The following is a 15,906-nucleotide window of genomic DNA, read 5'->3' as shown; positions in this document are numbered from 1 at the left end:
ACCCGAAAGAATTTTTGACGTTCTTACTCGCCTATAATTATCCTTAATTACTTACCTCCGCGCCCTTGTGCTCGTAAGGTTGATTCTGAACTGAAATTTTTGGACTGTCTTCTCAGTGGCACCATTTTTGTTTTTCGTAACACTTATACGGTACCTTTAACAATCCCCACTCCTATCTGAATATTTATCAAGGATTACGATGTCATCATATTTGAGAGACTGAATTCCCTATGTTGGGTTTCGATATATTTATCTTGCACAATCTGCTGATTTGTTTGTATCCTCTTGTTTAGCCATGGCTAGGCTCTACCTGAATCAACTACTAACTACATGTTAGTCCATTATCATATCTATATTCTGCGTAATCTCTCGTGGGTTATATCATTTGTCTTAACTTACCCCGCACACTGGCTCCTTATGTATCCATTGTTCATTTGCACTTACTTATCAATAACATCTAGTGATGGAACCCTTTCTGCCTCTCCCCGTCATCATGATTACATAATGTTTTGTAGTCCTATCATATATATAGGATCTGAATAAATGCAATCTCATTCCTTTTGCCTTTCTACCACATTCTTCCTTTACTATTCCATAGTTACCTTAACTACATAACTTCGACTTAATACCATATCACACCATCCCCCTTTAGGGGAGTACTAACATTTATTGCTATGAAGAGTTACCTATAAATATTTCACCTCTTCATATTTGGTGTCTTTTCACATCTTTACGGACTCTTACTTGCCTTGCGTTAACCCTTCTGTACCAGGGATAATTTAATTTCTTACACACAAAGATGACACCTAGTGTAACTCGTACACTTAGTCCCTTAAGCTTAACTCTGCTCACATCGCTTGTTTTAGGGAAACATCTTCCTGAATGACCTTTAAAAGTTATTCTTCTGTTGTCCATTCAATTAACGTCCGGAACGCGATCTCTGAAATTCTCACAATGTCAACTATTATCAAATCCTTCGGTCCCGAATTTATGTTCAATTTTTCTTATTCACTAGCCCATACTAATTTCTATTACTCCGAGGGTCTAACTTTTCCTTCTGGTAATCATGTATGAGTCACCAACTCATTTCTCGAAATGGGGACATGACTTTATGGTTTATACTCTTTTATTGTCTCAAGGCTTGTAACTTCTTGTCTTTTCCTTCACTTGACTATAGAATCTGTAGTCTTGTCATGTTTTGATTTACCGCTATCATCCATTTATCACATCTTACTCATAATTCTTTATTTACTTTCTTTTTATTCTCCTGCTAATATTTCTGTCTATCACCTTATTATGAAAACTTCTTCAAAATATTCTTTCACTTTTAGCCCCCCTTGATTCAACTCACTGGATCTTCGAGTCGCCTAACACTCTCTCTTTACTATGGACGAGAGCCATACAAAGGTAAATATTTATCCCATTTAGGATTCCAATGCCAATCTTCTGAAATTTCTGAACATTCTAGTATTCATATCTGATTGTACTATTCTAGAGTGCACCATCTGGGAGTTTCACAAGGAGAACCATTACCACGTTTGCAATATCCCTCGGAAATGTGAGCTAATGATAATAATCCGTCCAAAATTTTGGGTTACTCTAACCCTAGCTCGATGCTGATATCCCATCCTTCTCTTAAATTATATTTGTTAGCTCCCACAGGGCATAACTGAAATGGGTGTTGTCAAGTGAATATATCTTTGTTATTGTTGAAAGTAACTCGGAATGCTTATATTTCTCTGCCTAAATTGTAAATACAGATAATCTTCACTAACTGGGATCCTTCTTCACCTAGCTTCTTTTACTTGTTGAAACTTGTATCTACCTTCTGATTCTCTCGTTGCTTTTTACCATATGGGTAGATAAGATATTCATGCCTTAGGGCTCCTTATCAAGAGGCTCACACGTCATAGTACACACATATCTACTGAAGGCCTTACATTTACTCATCATAAGCATGACGCAAAATCGAGTTCCTCTAACTCAACTCTTCCACATCCATATTCAATCTCTTACCAACTGTCGTTCTAGATGTAGATGTCGTTGTATAACGAATAAAATAGAATTTAGGAATTTGAATTTCCTACAACTGAGCTCTACCACACGATCTAGAGTAAGAATAAAGAGTGACAGTCCTAAATGCCCTGTAGCCTCCTGCTTATAAGTGTGGTGCACAACATACCCATAAACAAGACTCTACTAGACACGGCTTGTAGACTCCCTAGGACGGAACTGCTCTGATACCACTTTTGTCACGACCCAAATCGATTGGCCACGATGGGGACCCGACACCTTACTCAATCGAGTACCAACGTAACATATCTTTCGTATCATACTATCATAGATAATTTAGCCGGAGAGGCTGTCGTGAGATAAGTAGAATAAAACATGAGGAAATACTCAATATAGGGTGACCCAACTTGATATACCGACTTAAACATATTACGTACTGGCCTATAAGGCCATACCAGTATCCGTATACATGACATCTGTCTACAAGCCTCTAAGAGTACATAAATATCATAAAGGTCGGGACAGAGCCCCACCATACCAAACAATACATATTCAAATCATACTGACCACATAGGCATATCCGGAGCAAGTGGAGTGCACAAACACCTTCTGCTGAGCTGATAGCTTATTAGGAGAACTCTCAACCTGTCTATCGGGACCTGCGGGCATGAAACTCAACGTCCCCAGGCAAAAGGGATGTCTGTACAAATAAAGTACCGAGTATGTAAGGCATGGCCATAGTATTTAAAAGATATAAAAGAAACATGGAGTAAAGAACTCAACCTGAAATTCTGAATAGCTCTGTGAATCATGAAAATTTATAATGTCATGCATGTGCATATAAATACGATACCATGCATAGGTATATGTGTACATGACATCATCAAGCCTCTGAGGGCATCCCATCATATCATCTCAGCCACTGTGGGCAAAATCATCAATGTATACCAGCTGATCAGGTGGTGGTGCGTATATAACACCTTAACCTTTTTCCATATCCCATATACATATAATATACGGGTATATAACGCCTTCTGGTCATGGGTCAGTGTACATGTATAAATGCATGAAATGCATAAGAAATATGTTAATAAGATTTCTCGAATATCATAAAATCAATATGTCTTTCAGACAAACTTTGTCAAATACGTATTTTTCTGAGACCCATGAACAGAGGATATAATAATAATTCACATGGGGAATAAAGAATACAGACATCCCTAGTATTTTTATGAATAGAGTCATTTGTGAAAGTTGCATATTTGCTCGTTTCGTTTGTATCGTACGGATCATGCCAAACGGAAAGGAGGGATAGCCTTAACATACCTTAACTCTGTTAAGTCCTTAATACCTTCCAAGAAATTATTCAAACAACTCAATTCAATCTACCACATCATAAGGAGATTCAAAATCAATGATGAGTAAAGGCTATGTCCGCAACTTAAACTAGTAGTTTGTTTACGTAAATTTGGGCAGCATCTCCCCTGTAACTAGGCCCTCCTCCAATACCATATATCAACAACAACAAGAACACAACAATAACAACATGTGAGAATCATTTTCCAACCTTATCTCCATCATAATATATCACAAAACATCCCACACACCCTAATCACTTCATACATAAAACGACAACCAAAGCAGTGTCAAACAACTTAAAATAATGTAACGATGAATGACTAGCCCACCATTCCGTCATTATGTGGTGTTTATTCACACCATTTATCCTCCAAAACTCTATTAAACAGTAGAAAAATATACAGCCCAAAGGCAACACGAAACAACCCACAAAACAGTCCACTACAAGTCAAATAACTCGAACTTACGACTTTCGATCGCCATCCCGTGAGTTCTAATTATTAGAAAATAATTTTATCAACCTTCCTTGATATTTAAACAATTAAATACAGAAATTACACATTTTTTTAACTATGAAGTACCTTCCAAAACTCAAACCACAAAGAAAAAGAGAGGCGATATAGCGATACTTACATCGTAGGGGTCGTTTTAATGTTATCGCTTCTTGATTTCGTGCCCGGAATGATAATATTATTTGAAGCTCTCATAGAGAGCTTAAGAGTAAATTTGGGGGTGTTATTTGGGAGAGATCTCTGGAAAATTGGAGAAAGATACGAGATAGGATGCAAATATCCCAATTGTTTTAAAAGTCATAAATGTGGTACTTGGCACCCTTTGATTGACCCTTCTTCCAATGCTTATAACTTGTTATCCAGGTGTCGTATGAATGAACGGTTAAGTGCGTTGGAAACTACATTCCAAGACCTTCAATTCGATATATAGTATGTACCAAAAATATCTTATATAGCACATGAAATATATTTCTCAAAAAGCTTTGTTACATGGCAAATCCTTAGTCGGTGTTTCCGCAACTTTAATCCGATTTTTCTCAAACTTCATATTTTCTATCCAAACATCATATATAGACATATTTTGACTTTAACATCATTTAAATCATTATTAACAAGTCTCATATTCATTACGTCACCTTGGGACGCACATGGTGTAACAATAATCCCCACTACTCACTACAAGACAAGAGAATATAACTAATTCTGACAGGGACCTAAAGTGCCCCAACAGTGACATCTTCTGGACTAAAGTGTAACTATATAAACTTGTAAATTAAATTATTGAGGGACTAAAGTGTATAACTTATAAAATTATATCCTAACCCATTTAACCAATTATAACGGCTACGTATGACTCATTCAGCTCTAAGTATAACCTCTGCAAGCTATCATCATTTCTTCTTGCATCAGTCCCCCCCTGTTGAGAAATTTCTTATCCTCAAGGAAGAAACTTTGGAAAGCGAATATTGAGAGCTTGATAATCTTCCCAGGTTGCAAGATCAACCGACAACTTCTCCCATTGGACAAGTACTTGAGCCACTACTTTGTTTCCTTTTTGAATCAAACGCCTGTCCAAATTTTTCTGAGGTTGAGGGCAGTAAGGACTTGCTAATTCGAGCACTTGTGGGTGAGTTATGGTCTTTGGCAGCTCATGACATCGTTTTAATTGAGAAACATGAAAGGTGGGATGTATCAACAGTTGAGGAGGGAGTGAGAGTTTATAGGCAACCTGTCCCACCTTCTGCAACACTTGATAAGGTCCGTAATATTTAGCTGATAATTTGGTAAAATGAGACCCCGACATAGTGACTTGCCTATAAGGTTGTATCTTCAAATATACCCAGTCTCCTTCTTGAAACTGCATGTCTAACCTATGCTTATTTGCTTGTTCCACCATCCTTTGTTGAGCCCTTTGTAGATGATACTTGAGCAGCTGCAATTTGAATTCCCTTGTGAGTAAAATCCTGTCAACCTCTTGGGATTCTGAGTCACCAGCTACATAAGGAAGACGTAAAGGTGGTGGTTGTCCATATAGAGCTTCGTAAGGAGTGCGTTGTATTGATGAATAAAAGGTGGTGTTGTACCACCACTCTACTGCTGCCAAATACCGATACCAATCAGCTTGTGAGTCTGAACGAAACATCTCAAGTAGGTTTCTAGGCACCTATTCACCACCTCTGTTTGCCCATCTGTTTGAGGGTGATAGGCTGTTGAAGTGTTCAAATTCACTCCCATCATAGACAGTAGTTTTTGCCAAAATTTTCTTGTAAAAACTGGGTCTCGATCACTCACAATGTCTTCAGGTATCCCATGTAGCTTGTAGATATTATCCATAAACAGTCTTGCTATATCAGTGGCAGAATAAGGGTGAGACAATCCTACGAAGTGTGCATACTTAGTGAGCCTATCGACCACTACCCAAATCACTGATTTCCCTTTGGATTTTGGTGGACCTTCTATGAAATCCATACTTATGCTACACCATGCGGCTACAGGTATTTTAAGTGGCTACAGTAACCCAGGGTATGGTGCATTGTCATATTTGTGCCTTTGGCATATGTCACAGCCCTTAATCAACTCTTGTACCTCTTCTCTCATTCCCTTCCAATAGAAAAATGCAGCTATTTTTCTATAAGTGTTATCATCTCCAGAATGTCCCCCTACTGGTGTGCTATGCCAGATTTGCAAGATCTCTTTTCTGAGTTCAATGTTAGAGCCCACTACCAACCTACCATTTTTCCTTAATTGTCCATGTACAAATGCATAGCCCTTATTATTAGTTCCTTTCCCCTTTAAAGATTTAATCAACTCCTTTAGGGTAGTGTCTTCTTCCCATCTATTCTTGATCATATCTAGTAGCTCAGATTTAACATTTATGAGAGTCATGGCTGTTAGTTCCACTGATGGGAGTCTGGACAAGGCATCAACTGCCTTATTTTCTTTTCCTTTCTTGTATTCTATCTCAAAATCGAATTGCATCAGTTTTGTTATCCACTTGAGTTGATTCCCTGTATCTAATTTCTGCTCTAAATAGGAACTTGAGTGCCTTTTGATCTGTCTTGACAATAAAAGGTCTAATGATCAAGTATTGAGACTATTTACTGACAGCCATTACTAATGCTAGTAATTCCTTATCATAAATGGATAGTGATAAATGTTGATTAGACAGACCCTTACTAAAATATGCAATGGGTTGCTTCTCTTGCATGAGTACTTCCCCAATTCTTACATCACAAGTATCAGTTTCCACTTCAAAGGTAGATGAAAAGTCTGGTAAGGCTAGAACTGGGGCTGTGATTAAGGCTTCCTTCAACTATTCAAATGAAACTTTAGCTTCCTCAGACCATCTGAACGCATCCTTCCTCAGTAGGTCAGTTAAGGGTTTGCTAATGATGCCATATCCTTGGATGAACCTTCTGTAATATCCTGTCAGGCCTAGGAAGCCCCTCAAGTATGACACAGTCTTTGGCTCTGGCCAAGATTGCACAACTTCAATCTTCTTTGGATCAGTTGAGACACCATCAGCTGAGATATAGTGTCCTAAGTATTCCACTCTCCTAGCTGCAAACACACACTTGCTTCTTTTTGCTAGTAGCTGGTGTTGAACTAGTAGATCAAAGGTAATTTTCAAATGCACCACATGGTCAACCAAGCTCTTACTGTAAATCAGGATATCATCAAAGAAGACAAGGATGAACTTCCTGAGATACCTTTGGAAAATATGGTTCATGAGTCCTTGGAAACTAGAGGGAGCATTAGTTAGCCCAAAAGGCATTACTAAGAACTCATAATGTCCAGAATGAGTTTTAAAAGCAGTCTTGGCTATGTCTGCAGGAGCCATTCTTATCTGATGATACCCTGCTCTTAAATCTATTTTAGGATAGATTTGTGATCCCCCTAACTCATCCAATAATTCTTCAATAATGGGAATAGGGAACTTATCTTTGATTGTCTGTTTGTTCAAGTCCCTATAGTCTACACATAACCTCCAGGACCCATCCTTTTTCCCTACCAAGACCACATGAGAAGCATATGGGCTTGAACCGTGTTGAATGACTCCTTGCTTTAACATTTCCTGAATCATCTTCTCAATAACATCCTTCTGTATAGGAGAATATCTGTAAGGTCTCGCATTTACAGGTGTCCTTCCTTCTAACAAAGGAATGTGATGATCAAAGACACCCCTAGAAGGGGGTAGTTGTGTAGGTTCCCCAAAGATCTTACTATATTCCGTCAGCACTGCCTTAATCTCAGCAGGTTCCTCTACAGCTTGACTCCCATCGTTTGTATTTTCAGCATCTTCTCCCCCCTTCACTCTCACCATAAAGAATTGAGAGTCCTGTCTTGCTAGTTTCTCTAATGTTTTTGCTTGCATAGCCTTGAAACTTGGTTGTATACCTTGGAGCCTCAGTAGTTTCCCTTGATACTCAAATTCCATTACCAACTTCCTAAAATTGAATTTAACATCTTCCAATGGATATAGCCATTGTATGCCTAATACCAAATCACACTTGCTAATAGGAAATACTAGGAAATCATCCTGGAAAATTGCTCCTTGCATCAACCATTTAAACTCTTTGCACATCTGCTCAGTGGGAACCTCCCTTCCATCAACTACTTGAACTAGTTGTGGTCTTATCTTACATATCTCACATCCTAACCTCCTTGTTGTGTCCTCATCTATGAAATTGTGAGTGGAGCTACAATCTATAAAGACCTCAATAGGTTTTGTTCAGTGAATCCTCTGAGTCTTAATGTTTTGTAGCCCAAGGTTCCATTCAAGGCCTGAAGAGATATGGCACAATTCTCCAAAGGCTCTTCCAATACTTCTTCAGGTTCTCCTGCAACAACTTCCCTATCTTCTTCTGTTTCCACACTTTTTTATTGGTCATCTAGCACTTCTAATTCCACGGAATACAAGTGTCTTTTTGCCCTGCATTTTATGACCAGGGGTGAATTTCTTATCACAAAAGAAGCAGATTTCTTGAGCCCTTTTCTCATCCATCTCTGCAGGTGTTAACCTTCTCCTCTTGTTCTCAAACTTGGCAACGGGTGGTCTTTTAAAAGTGTTATGGTTAGGCTTCTGTGTAGAGCTGGACTGGTGTCCCATTGAGTTCCTGATCATAGAAGGCCCTGTTGATGTACCCTGATGGCTCGACTTTGTGCAGCAAAACTTGCTTCCTGCATCCTAGCTAAGCAATAGGCTTGTGGCAAGGTGCCAGGATTGCCTACTCTTACTGCATTGCTGATCTCAGGCTTGAGGCTGTTCAAGAATATACTGATTGCATGTTCCACAGATAAATTAAGCATGGTCATCACACTATTGAAGGCCTTCTGGTATTCCTTGACATAACTGGTGTATTTAACATTCATTAGCTCTGTCATTGGGTCAGAATACTCAGCTCCAAAGCTATCACAAAGGGCCCATAGGTATTCATCCCATGTAGGCAATGGCATTTGCCCTCTTCTCCTCATATACCCAGGGTGACATTGTAATGCATCACCTTCAAAGTGAAGTGACACCAGTTTCATCTTCTGCTGAATGGAGACTTCTTCATCAGCAAAAAACTATTCTACATGTTCTTAAATCTACTCCATTAAATTTAGAAAACTCAACTTTCGTGTATTTGGTATAAGGCAAATTTGGTAAGGGAACATTGTGGTTTGTCTGAGGTGCTTGGTGATGAGTGGTTGTGGGATGTGGCTGATAATGGATAGGGGTAGGTACATAAGGGACTTGGTGATATAGTGGAGGTGGTACATGGGTGTTTTGGTAGTTGTAAGCAAGTGGGAAGGGAGTGTGCGAGTGATAAGGATTATAAGCAAGGTTCATGCCTATCATTGTTCCCTGGTTACAAGGTGGTATGGGAAGGCCAAGTCTCACAGGTAACTGGGGAATATAAGGAATAGGCTGTTGAGATAGGTTAGATCTAAAATGTGGAGACTGCAGGCTTCCAAAGTTCTGGTTTTGGTGTTGGTGAGATGGTGGTATTAATATTGATATGTTGACAGGGTTAGGCATTTGGGAGCTGGGATTGAAGGATGTTTGGTTGTTTGAAGATGTCACTGATGAGCTCGAGCCAGCATGAGTGACCTAGGAATGAGAAGAACCCAAAGCCTGGGTGTTAGCAGAAATACTAGCAGGAATGGAAGGTACTCCACATGGTTGCCTCCTGTTGTGGGAGTCACCAGATCTGCTAGATCGAAGGGTTTATCATTGGGTGAATATAGCTCACCTCCATTGTACGTTAGTTCCTTATCTCTTTCTGGTCTTTTTTCCCCAAGCACAACTTCATTCAACACTTCCCTTAGCTCGTTTAAAGCTTCATCTTGAGTTCTGCAACTTTGTTCATGGTTTATCTCCAGTTGCTCTTGTCTAGCTGCAAAGTTTGACATGTCCAGTGATATTTTCTGTAATATGTTCATCACCTCATTCATCTTCGACGTCATGATCTCCACAGAGCCAAGAACTGCTCTGATGCCACTGATGCACAAGCAAAAAAAACTGGAAAAGAGAATAACTAGGCTACAGCTACAAATGAAAAGCAAGACAGAAAGTTAGGGCAAAATTGAAAATGGGGTTTTGATTGATAATCATTCAGATGAGTACAAGCACCTATATAATCCCCACTACTCACTACAAGACAAGAGAATATAACTAATTCTGACAGGGACCTAAAGTGCCCCAACAGTGACATCTTCTGGACTAAAGTGTAACTATATAAACTTGTAACTTAAACTATTGAGGGACTAAAGTGTATAACCTATAAAATTATATCCTAACCCACTTAACCAATTATAACGGCTACGTATGACTAATTCAGCTCTAAGTACAACCTCCGCAAGCTATTATCATTTCTTCTTGCATCATCAACATTCTGAAAATTCAAAAAAGAAGCATAGAAATTGCAAACTCTGATTTAATTATTTATACAACAAAATAATTGCAAAAATAATAGATTATAAAATACAATGAATTACCTTGATCCGAACTGCGACCGGGAGAAAAGAAGAAGCAGAAATGCAAGCCTTTGGCAAAAGAAAAAAAAGGAAAAAGAAATGGAAAATGATAACAGCACCTCGTATAAAAAATATCCGAGGTGTATTTATACCATTTGTTAAACAATTGCCCCTAAACTGTTGGAAATAGAGAATTAGTACCATTTGTTTGGTTTTTGGTACAAAATTGACCCATCGCTGTTAAAATAGTGGCTCAATTTTGCCCCTCCAAGTTAACAGTGTCAAACACTCTAACCCATTTTTCCAACTTATGTTCATGTCTAGCTTTAGGGGGTTTTGAACTGTCTTGTACATTATTATTTTTTCCCTGGTAATGAAATGAAATTATTTTCCAAAAACATAAATAGCATGTACTAAACACAATTCAGGAAAAAGAAATGGAGTGCAAGAGATTTTCAGTGAAATATGAATGTATCAAAGATATTTCGATACAAGTTCGGAGGCCAAACTATGTATTAAGGTGTTAATTTTACTGATGGTCATCCAACTTATCATTTATTTTACATAAGTCACTTAACTATGTTTCATCACTTAAAAGTCACTAAACTTTACCTTTGCAACTTAAAAGTTATTCTAGTTCAAAAACTACAAAATACCCAATAAAATATGACATGGCATTAAATTTAATTAAAAAATCTAACAATAATGCCACATAAGCTTAAATAGACCATATCTAAGTTAGACTCATTTATTCTTCAGCCCGATTTGACCCATAACCTAAATGAGTTTTAATATTTTGACAATTAGAAGGAAAAGAAGAGAACAATTATTTTTTGCTAAAAATATCTTACTTAATTTGTTACGTAATAACCTTAACACTACCACCTATAACTTCACTAAATATATGAACGTCAGAACTAGCACAGAACCTGTTTTTGCATCCTTCATATCATTTTATAATTTTCCATGAAGTTAAAATACTATCATATCGATCTCACATAACAATTTAATGTACAACTAACAGACAAGAACAACAAGCTAATAAGAACCTATTTTTACAAATTACTGTTCCATTAAAGTCAAAATATTGCTTATTAAGCAATACTAACAGACAAAAATATTGCTCAATAAGAAACACCCACAATGAAATTGCATAGTAAAAATTGTCAATACACACCATAATCGTAGACGACCTATAGCGATAATTTGGACAAAAGAAAGAGAACGTGTTGTGTCATTGACCGTTATGCTTATGTGGCATCATTATTAGATTTTTTAACTTAGATATTATCTATTTATGCTTACGTGGCATCATTATTAGATTTTTAATTAAATGTAATGCAATGTCATATTTTTTATTGGAGATAAGTGGCTACATTTGCATGTTCAGTGTAGTTTGCTTGCAGAACTTTTGATTACAAAATTGTAATGTAATATAGGAGTACTATATCTATATTATTTTGAAAAAATGATATTGTATAGCCACTCTCAAAATACTATTTGAAAAATATATACTTTTATATATATTGTATATATATATAGATATTTGTATGTTATATACAAATTTTACATTTTTGTGACTATCGAATTAAATAGTTTCTGCTACAAGCTAAAAGTGATATTTGTCCTATTTTGTGATCACACCTCGATTAATATTTTCTTAAGGAGCGTATAAAACAGAAACGCGAAGATAATTTGAGGCAGAGAGAGTACCTCTCACTCCATTTCAATTTATGTAAACCTGGGTACGGAGTTTAAGAAAAGAGAATACTTTTAAGAGTATTATACTACACAAATCTCAATACATTTGTCTGAGGAAAATAGTACTACTCATTAACCAAATAGCAAAGGAACATGGATAAAGCATACAACCAACTATATTAGTACTACTACTACACAAATCTCAACACATTTGTCTGAGAAAAGATAGTATTAACCAGGAGTCAAAGGAAACATGCACAAGGCAAACACCAAAGTTGGTAACTTGTACCTCTTATCAACACTTTTATCCCACTTTAGTACCAAAACTAGTAGGTTTCATAGCAAGTCTAAGAAACTAAAAGGACAAAAAGGAAATTAGAGAAGATCATCAGTCACACCATCTTCACTCTCATTGCTGATGTTGATGTTGGTGGAGGTTGTTGTTGTACTTTTGCACAAAAGGGTAGTACTTTTTTTGGATGAACCTTTGGAAAGGCTAACAGGGTATTTAATGGCATTAAGCTCTAGTTTTCTGAGTGCAGCTATACCAAGATCAATGCCACAGATATCTGAAAGCCTGACAAGATAAAGCAATACATCTGAGAGCTCTTCACCTAAATGCTCCTTCTCTTTTTCTTCCCAATTTGGTAGCCCCTTTGGGACCTCACCTTTCCACTGAAATATTTCAGACAATTCTCCCACTTCACCCACCTAGTAGTATTCAAAAACAAACATGCATTAAAATAACCAAATACCAAATTCTTCATCATCATCAACACAAGTTATTTATACTACAATAATAACGGCAAACTCAGTGTAATACCACAAGTGGAGTTTATCTACGTATACCATTGAGTGGTCATCGGACCCCATAAATTTCGCAAAATCCTTATACATGTATGTGCACATACCTTAAAATATGAAAATATACATAATTTGGCACTCTAAACACTAAAAAAAATTTAAGTATGGTGCCCCCATTTCATAAAAAACCCTAGGTCTGTTTCTAGTCTGGGAGGTTAGTGTATACGCAGACCTTACCCCTGTCCTGAGCAGGTAGAGAAACTGTTTCTCATATACTCTCGACTCAAGTAAAATGAAAAAAGAAATCATAGCCATCAAACAATAATAAAATACACCAAGCTACTTATCAAAGGATTTAATTTGTACAAACAACAACAACAACAACCCAGTAAAATCCCACTAATGAGGTCTGGAGAGGGTAGTGTGTACGCAAACTTTACCCTTACCCCGAATGAGTAGAGAGGCTGTTTCCGAAAGACCCTCGGCTAAAAAAAAAAGGACAAAAGGGCAAAAAATAAACAATATTAGTATCACAACAATCATAGAATAAATAGAAACACCATGAAATCAAGAAGAAGGATGCAAAGCAAAGGGAGACAATATTAGTAAATATTAGTATCACCACAACAATCATAAGAACAATAGGAACACCATGAAATCTAGAAAAAGCGATAGTTAGTAAATAGGACATGCACTGAAAAGTGAAATAGTAAACCACAATATTGCCACTAGCTATCTCAGACAAAAACCCTACATGGCTAGTCCCACAATGGTACGAAGTAAGGCACGACTCAACTACCTCCTAACCTACAACCCTAATACTCGACCTCCACATCTTCCTATCTAGTGTCATGTCCTCGGAAATCTGTCATATCCTGCCTGATCACCTCTCCCAATACTTCTTAGGCCGCCCTCTACCTCTTCTCGTGTCCTCCACAACCAGCTGCTCACACCTCCGTACCGGAGCATCTAGGCTTCTCCTCTGAATATGTCCGAACCATCTAAGCCTCGCTTCCCGCATTAGTTTATATTATTAGTATAGTTTAACGTGTGCCTAATTATTTATCCTATTTTCCAAGTTGCTTACTACAATCATTGTTTAATAAAAGACAGCAATAAAAGACACCAAGCTATTTATACAACAAATCCAGCGAAATCCCACAAGTGGAGTCGTAAAAGTTAATGCGTACGCAAACTTTACCCCTATCCCTCATTTTCCAATAGACTATCGACTCAAGTAAAGAGAAAAAAAGAAACCACAGCAACAGACAGTGATAAAAGACACTAAGCTATTTATCAAAGGATTTAATTTATACAAACTAATACTAAATTAGTTTATATTATTAGTATAGCTTAACGTGTGCCTAATTATTTATCTATTTTTCAAGTTGCTTGCTTACTTACTACATTCATTGTTTAATTAATGATAGTTCAAAATTTCTTTGCACTGTCCATGTATAAAAGTTGAGACTCATTTTACTCAATCAATCAATGTTATGCTTTTTTCCCTTGCTGCAGTGTGTTATGGTAACTGATCAGTTTTAGTGCAAGTGTTGCACTAGTTTCCATATTTTGACAGCAATGCTATAATTACATTCTAGGGAACATAATTAGTACTGCCTTGTGTGGTTACCAAGAAAACTGAGGGAAAAAGAATGCTTTTTCTGGGGTTTTCACAAATTTGGAAATCCTCAACAATGACATGATCCAAAACCCACATATATTTCTAAGAAAAAGAAAGATCACTTTTGTTTCATGCTTTTGTCAAATACAGAAAACTGGTTTGAGCTTTCAAAGACTCCAACTTTCCTTCTTAGCCATTACTAATTTCAGTGAAAAACACAACTATCCTTTGATTCAACTAAGCTATATGCAAAAGTATTCTTGAAAAGAAAAAAAAACTAAAACAAAAGCAAAAAGAATCAAAACTGACTTACAGACTGAGCCATTGAGCAAGAAAAAAAACTAGTTTTTCCTCAAAGTTACTCCAAAAGAACACAGAAAAATTGCCTAATAACGCGATATACCGTCAAATTTCTAGGCAAAAAACACTCGATCATTTTTTTTTTTATATTTCAAGTTTTGGTGAACATAGTTATTAAACTTCGGGATACCAAGTACCTATAAAATTGGTCAATTCTATCCTGGAAGGTAGAGAGGTTGTTTACAATAGCAAGATTGTTTCCAATAGCAAGATATCGAGAAAACCGAAACAAACGATGGCGAGAGAACATCAGATGGTAAACAATAAAAGCAAGAAATCATAAAATAAAAAGAACACACCATTTTTGTGAGACTAAAAGCTAAATAAACATGATAAAACAAAACCCCAGAAATGAGCACAACAGAAAAAAAACAAACACACGGACAAAAAAACACATAGAGGACAAAGTTGCACTATGTACGAACCTTACCCTACATAACCAAAACTGCTTCATTCTACAAAAAAAAAGGGTGTCAAATAATAAAAGTTAAAGAAAAGTGTTAGATATGTACAAACCAGTGCTAAAAGGAGATTTCTTGGAGTATGGAATTGATCCCACTCTCTTTCTTTTGCAAAATCAGCCATGTTTTCCTTCAGTAGTTCAAGACTAACCACCCCTTTTAATTCTTCTCCTTCATTTTCTACTGCCCCCTTCATGTTTTTCTTATTCTTTTGGACTGATAAAAATGGGATTTTGTGATTATATATATAGATGTTGAAACTGCGCCGACTAATTTTTTTGTTTGTGCGTTGTTTGTGTGAGGTTTTTTTAATGGTGGTTTTGAGGTTGAAAAGGAATTGGTGACTGGGAAACTGGTTAGCCGGTTTGCTGAAACATATTTTGTGCGTTGCTGGAACTGACATATATGCCAGTTGATATATACCACTTGCTTATATATTTTAATATCTTTAAGCATTTCAATTTATATAATTTGATTCGGGGGTAAGAGAGTCAAAGTTCAAATTTTGACTATAAAATTATATATTTTTCAAGTTTTTTAAAACAAAATTTTCATATTTAAAAATTACTTACAAAGATGAACCATTTAACACATTTAATGGTTCCCTAGTCAA

General features: G+C 36.8%; 2 protein-coding genes across 3 annotated transcripts; both read right to left on the bottom strand.

The window, feature by feature from the left end:
• Window positions 1-4,821: 4,821 nt before the first annotated feature.
• Window positions 4,822-5,852, bottom strand: LOC142169188 (uncharacterized). Its single transcript, XM_075230424.1, has 3 exons — window positions 5,492-5,852; window positions 5,224-5,378; window positions 4,822-5,124 (listed from the first exon to the last, which is right to left on the bottom strand). The coding sequence occupies exons 1-3, from the start codon at window positions 5,850-5,852 to the stop codon at window positions 4,822-4,824; spliced, it is 819 nt and encodes a 272-aa protein (XP_075086525.1).
• A 6,304-nt stretch (window positions 5,853-12,156) lies between these two features.
• LOC142168659 (uncharacterized) lies at window positions 12,157-15,690 on the bottom strand. Of its 2 annotated transcripts, XM_075229212.1 has the most exons (3): window positions 15,349-15,690; window positions 13,295-13,333; window positions 12,157-12,755 (listed from the first exon to the last, which is right to left on the bottom strand). In XM_075229212.1, exons 1-3 carry the CDS (start codon window positions 15,487-15,489, stop codon window positions 12,420-12,422), a joined length of 516 nt encoding a protein of 171 aa, XP_075085313.1. In that variant the 5' UTR covers window positions 15,490-15,690; the 3' UTR covers window positions 12,157-12,419. The 2 variants fall into 2 exon arrangements, with proteins under 2 accessions (XP_075085313.1, XP_075085314.1); XM_075229213.1 differs by lacking the exon at window positions 13,295-13,333 and having other exon boundaries at window positions 15,349-15,683.
• Between the last annotated feature and the right edge of the window lie 216 nt (window positions 15,691-15,906).

This window comes from Nicotiana tabacum, chromosome 14, assembly GCF_000715075.1.
Source record: "Nicotiana tabacum cultivar K326 chromosome 14, ASM71507v2, whole genome shotgun sequence".
Classification (NCBI taxonomy): Eukaryota; Viridiplantae; Streptophyta; class Magnoliopsida; order Solanales; family Solanaceae; genus Nicotiana; species Nicotiana tabacum.
This window is presented reverse-complemented; position numbering and strand designations above follow the sequence as displayed.

What these genes read in the sequence shown, in the direction of transcription:
- LOC142169188 (XM_075230424.1), bottom strand. Translation starts at nt 5,852, where the DNA reads ATGGATTTCATAGAAGGTCCACCAAAATCCAAAGGGAAATCAGTGATT. An exon ending in TCACAAGCTGATTGGTATCG is followed by an intron (nt 5,379 to 5,491) that starts GTATTTGGCAGC and finishes TTCCTTATGTAG; the next exon opens with CTGGTGACTCAGAATCCCAA. An exon ending in AGTTTCAAGAAGGAGACTGG is followed by an intron (nt 5,125 to 5,223) that starts GTATATTTGAAG and finishes CAAGTGTTGCAG; the next exon opens with AAGGTGGGACAGGTTGCCTA.
- LOC142168659 (XM_075229212.1), bottom strand. Translation starts at nt 15,489, where the DNA reads ATGAAGGGGGCAGTAGAAAATGAAGGAGAAGAATTAAAAGGGGTGGTT. An exon ending in GAAATCTCCTTTTAGCACTG is followed by an intron (nt 13,334 to 15,348) that starts GTTTGTACATAT and finishes TTTTTTTTTTAG; the next exon opens with CCGAGGGTCTTTCGGAAACA. An exon ending in AGCCTCTCTACTCATTCGGG is followed by an intron (nt 12,756 to 13,294) that starts GTAAGGGTAAAG and finishes GAATACTACTAG; the next exon opens with GTGGGTGAAGTGGGAGAATT.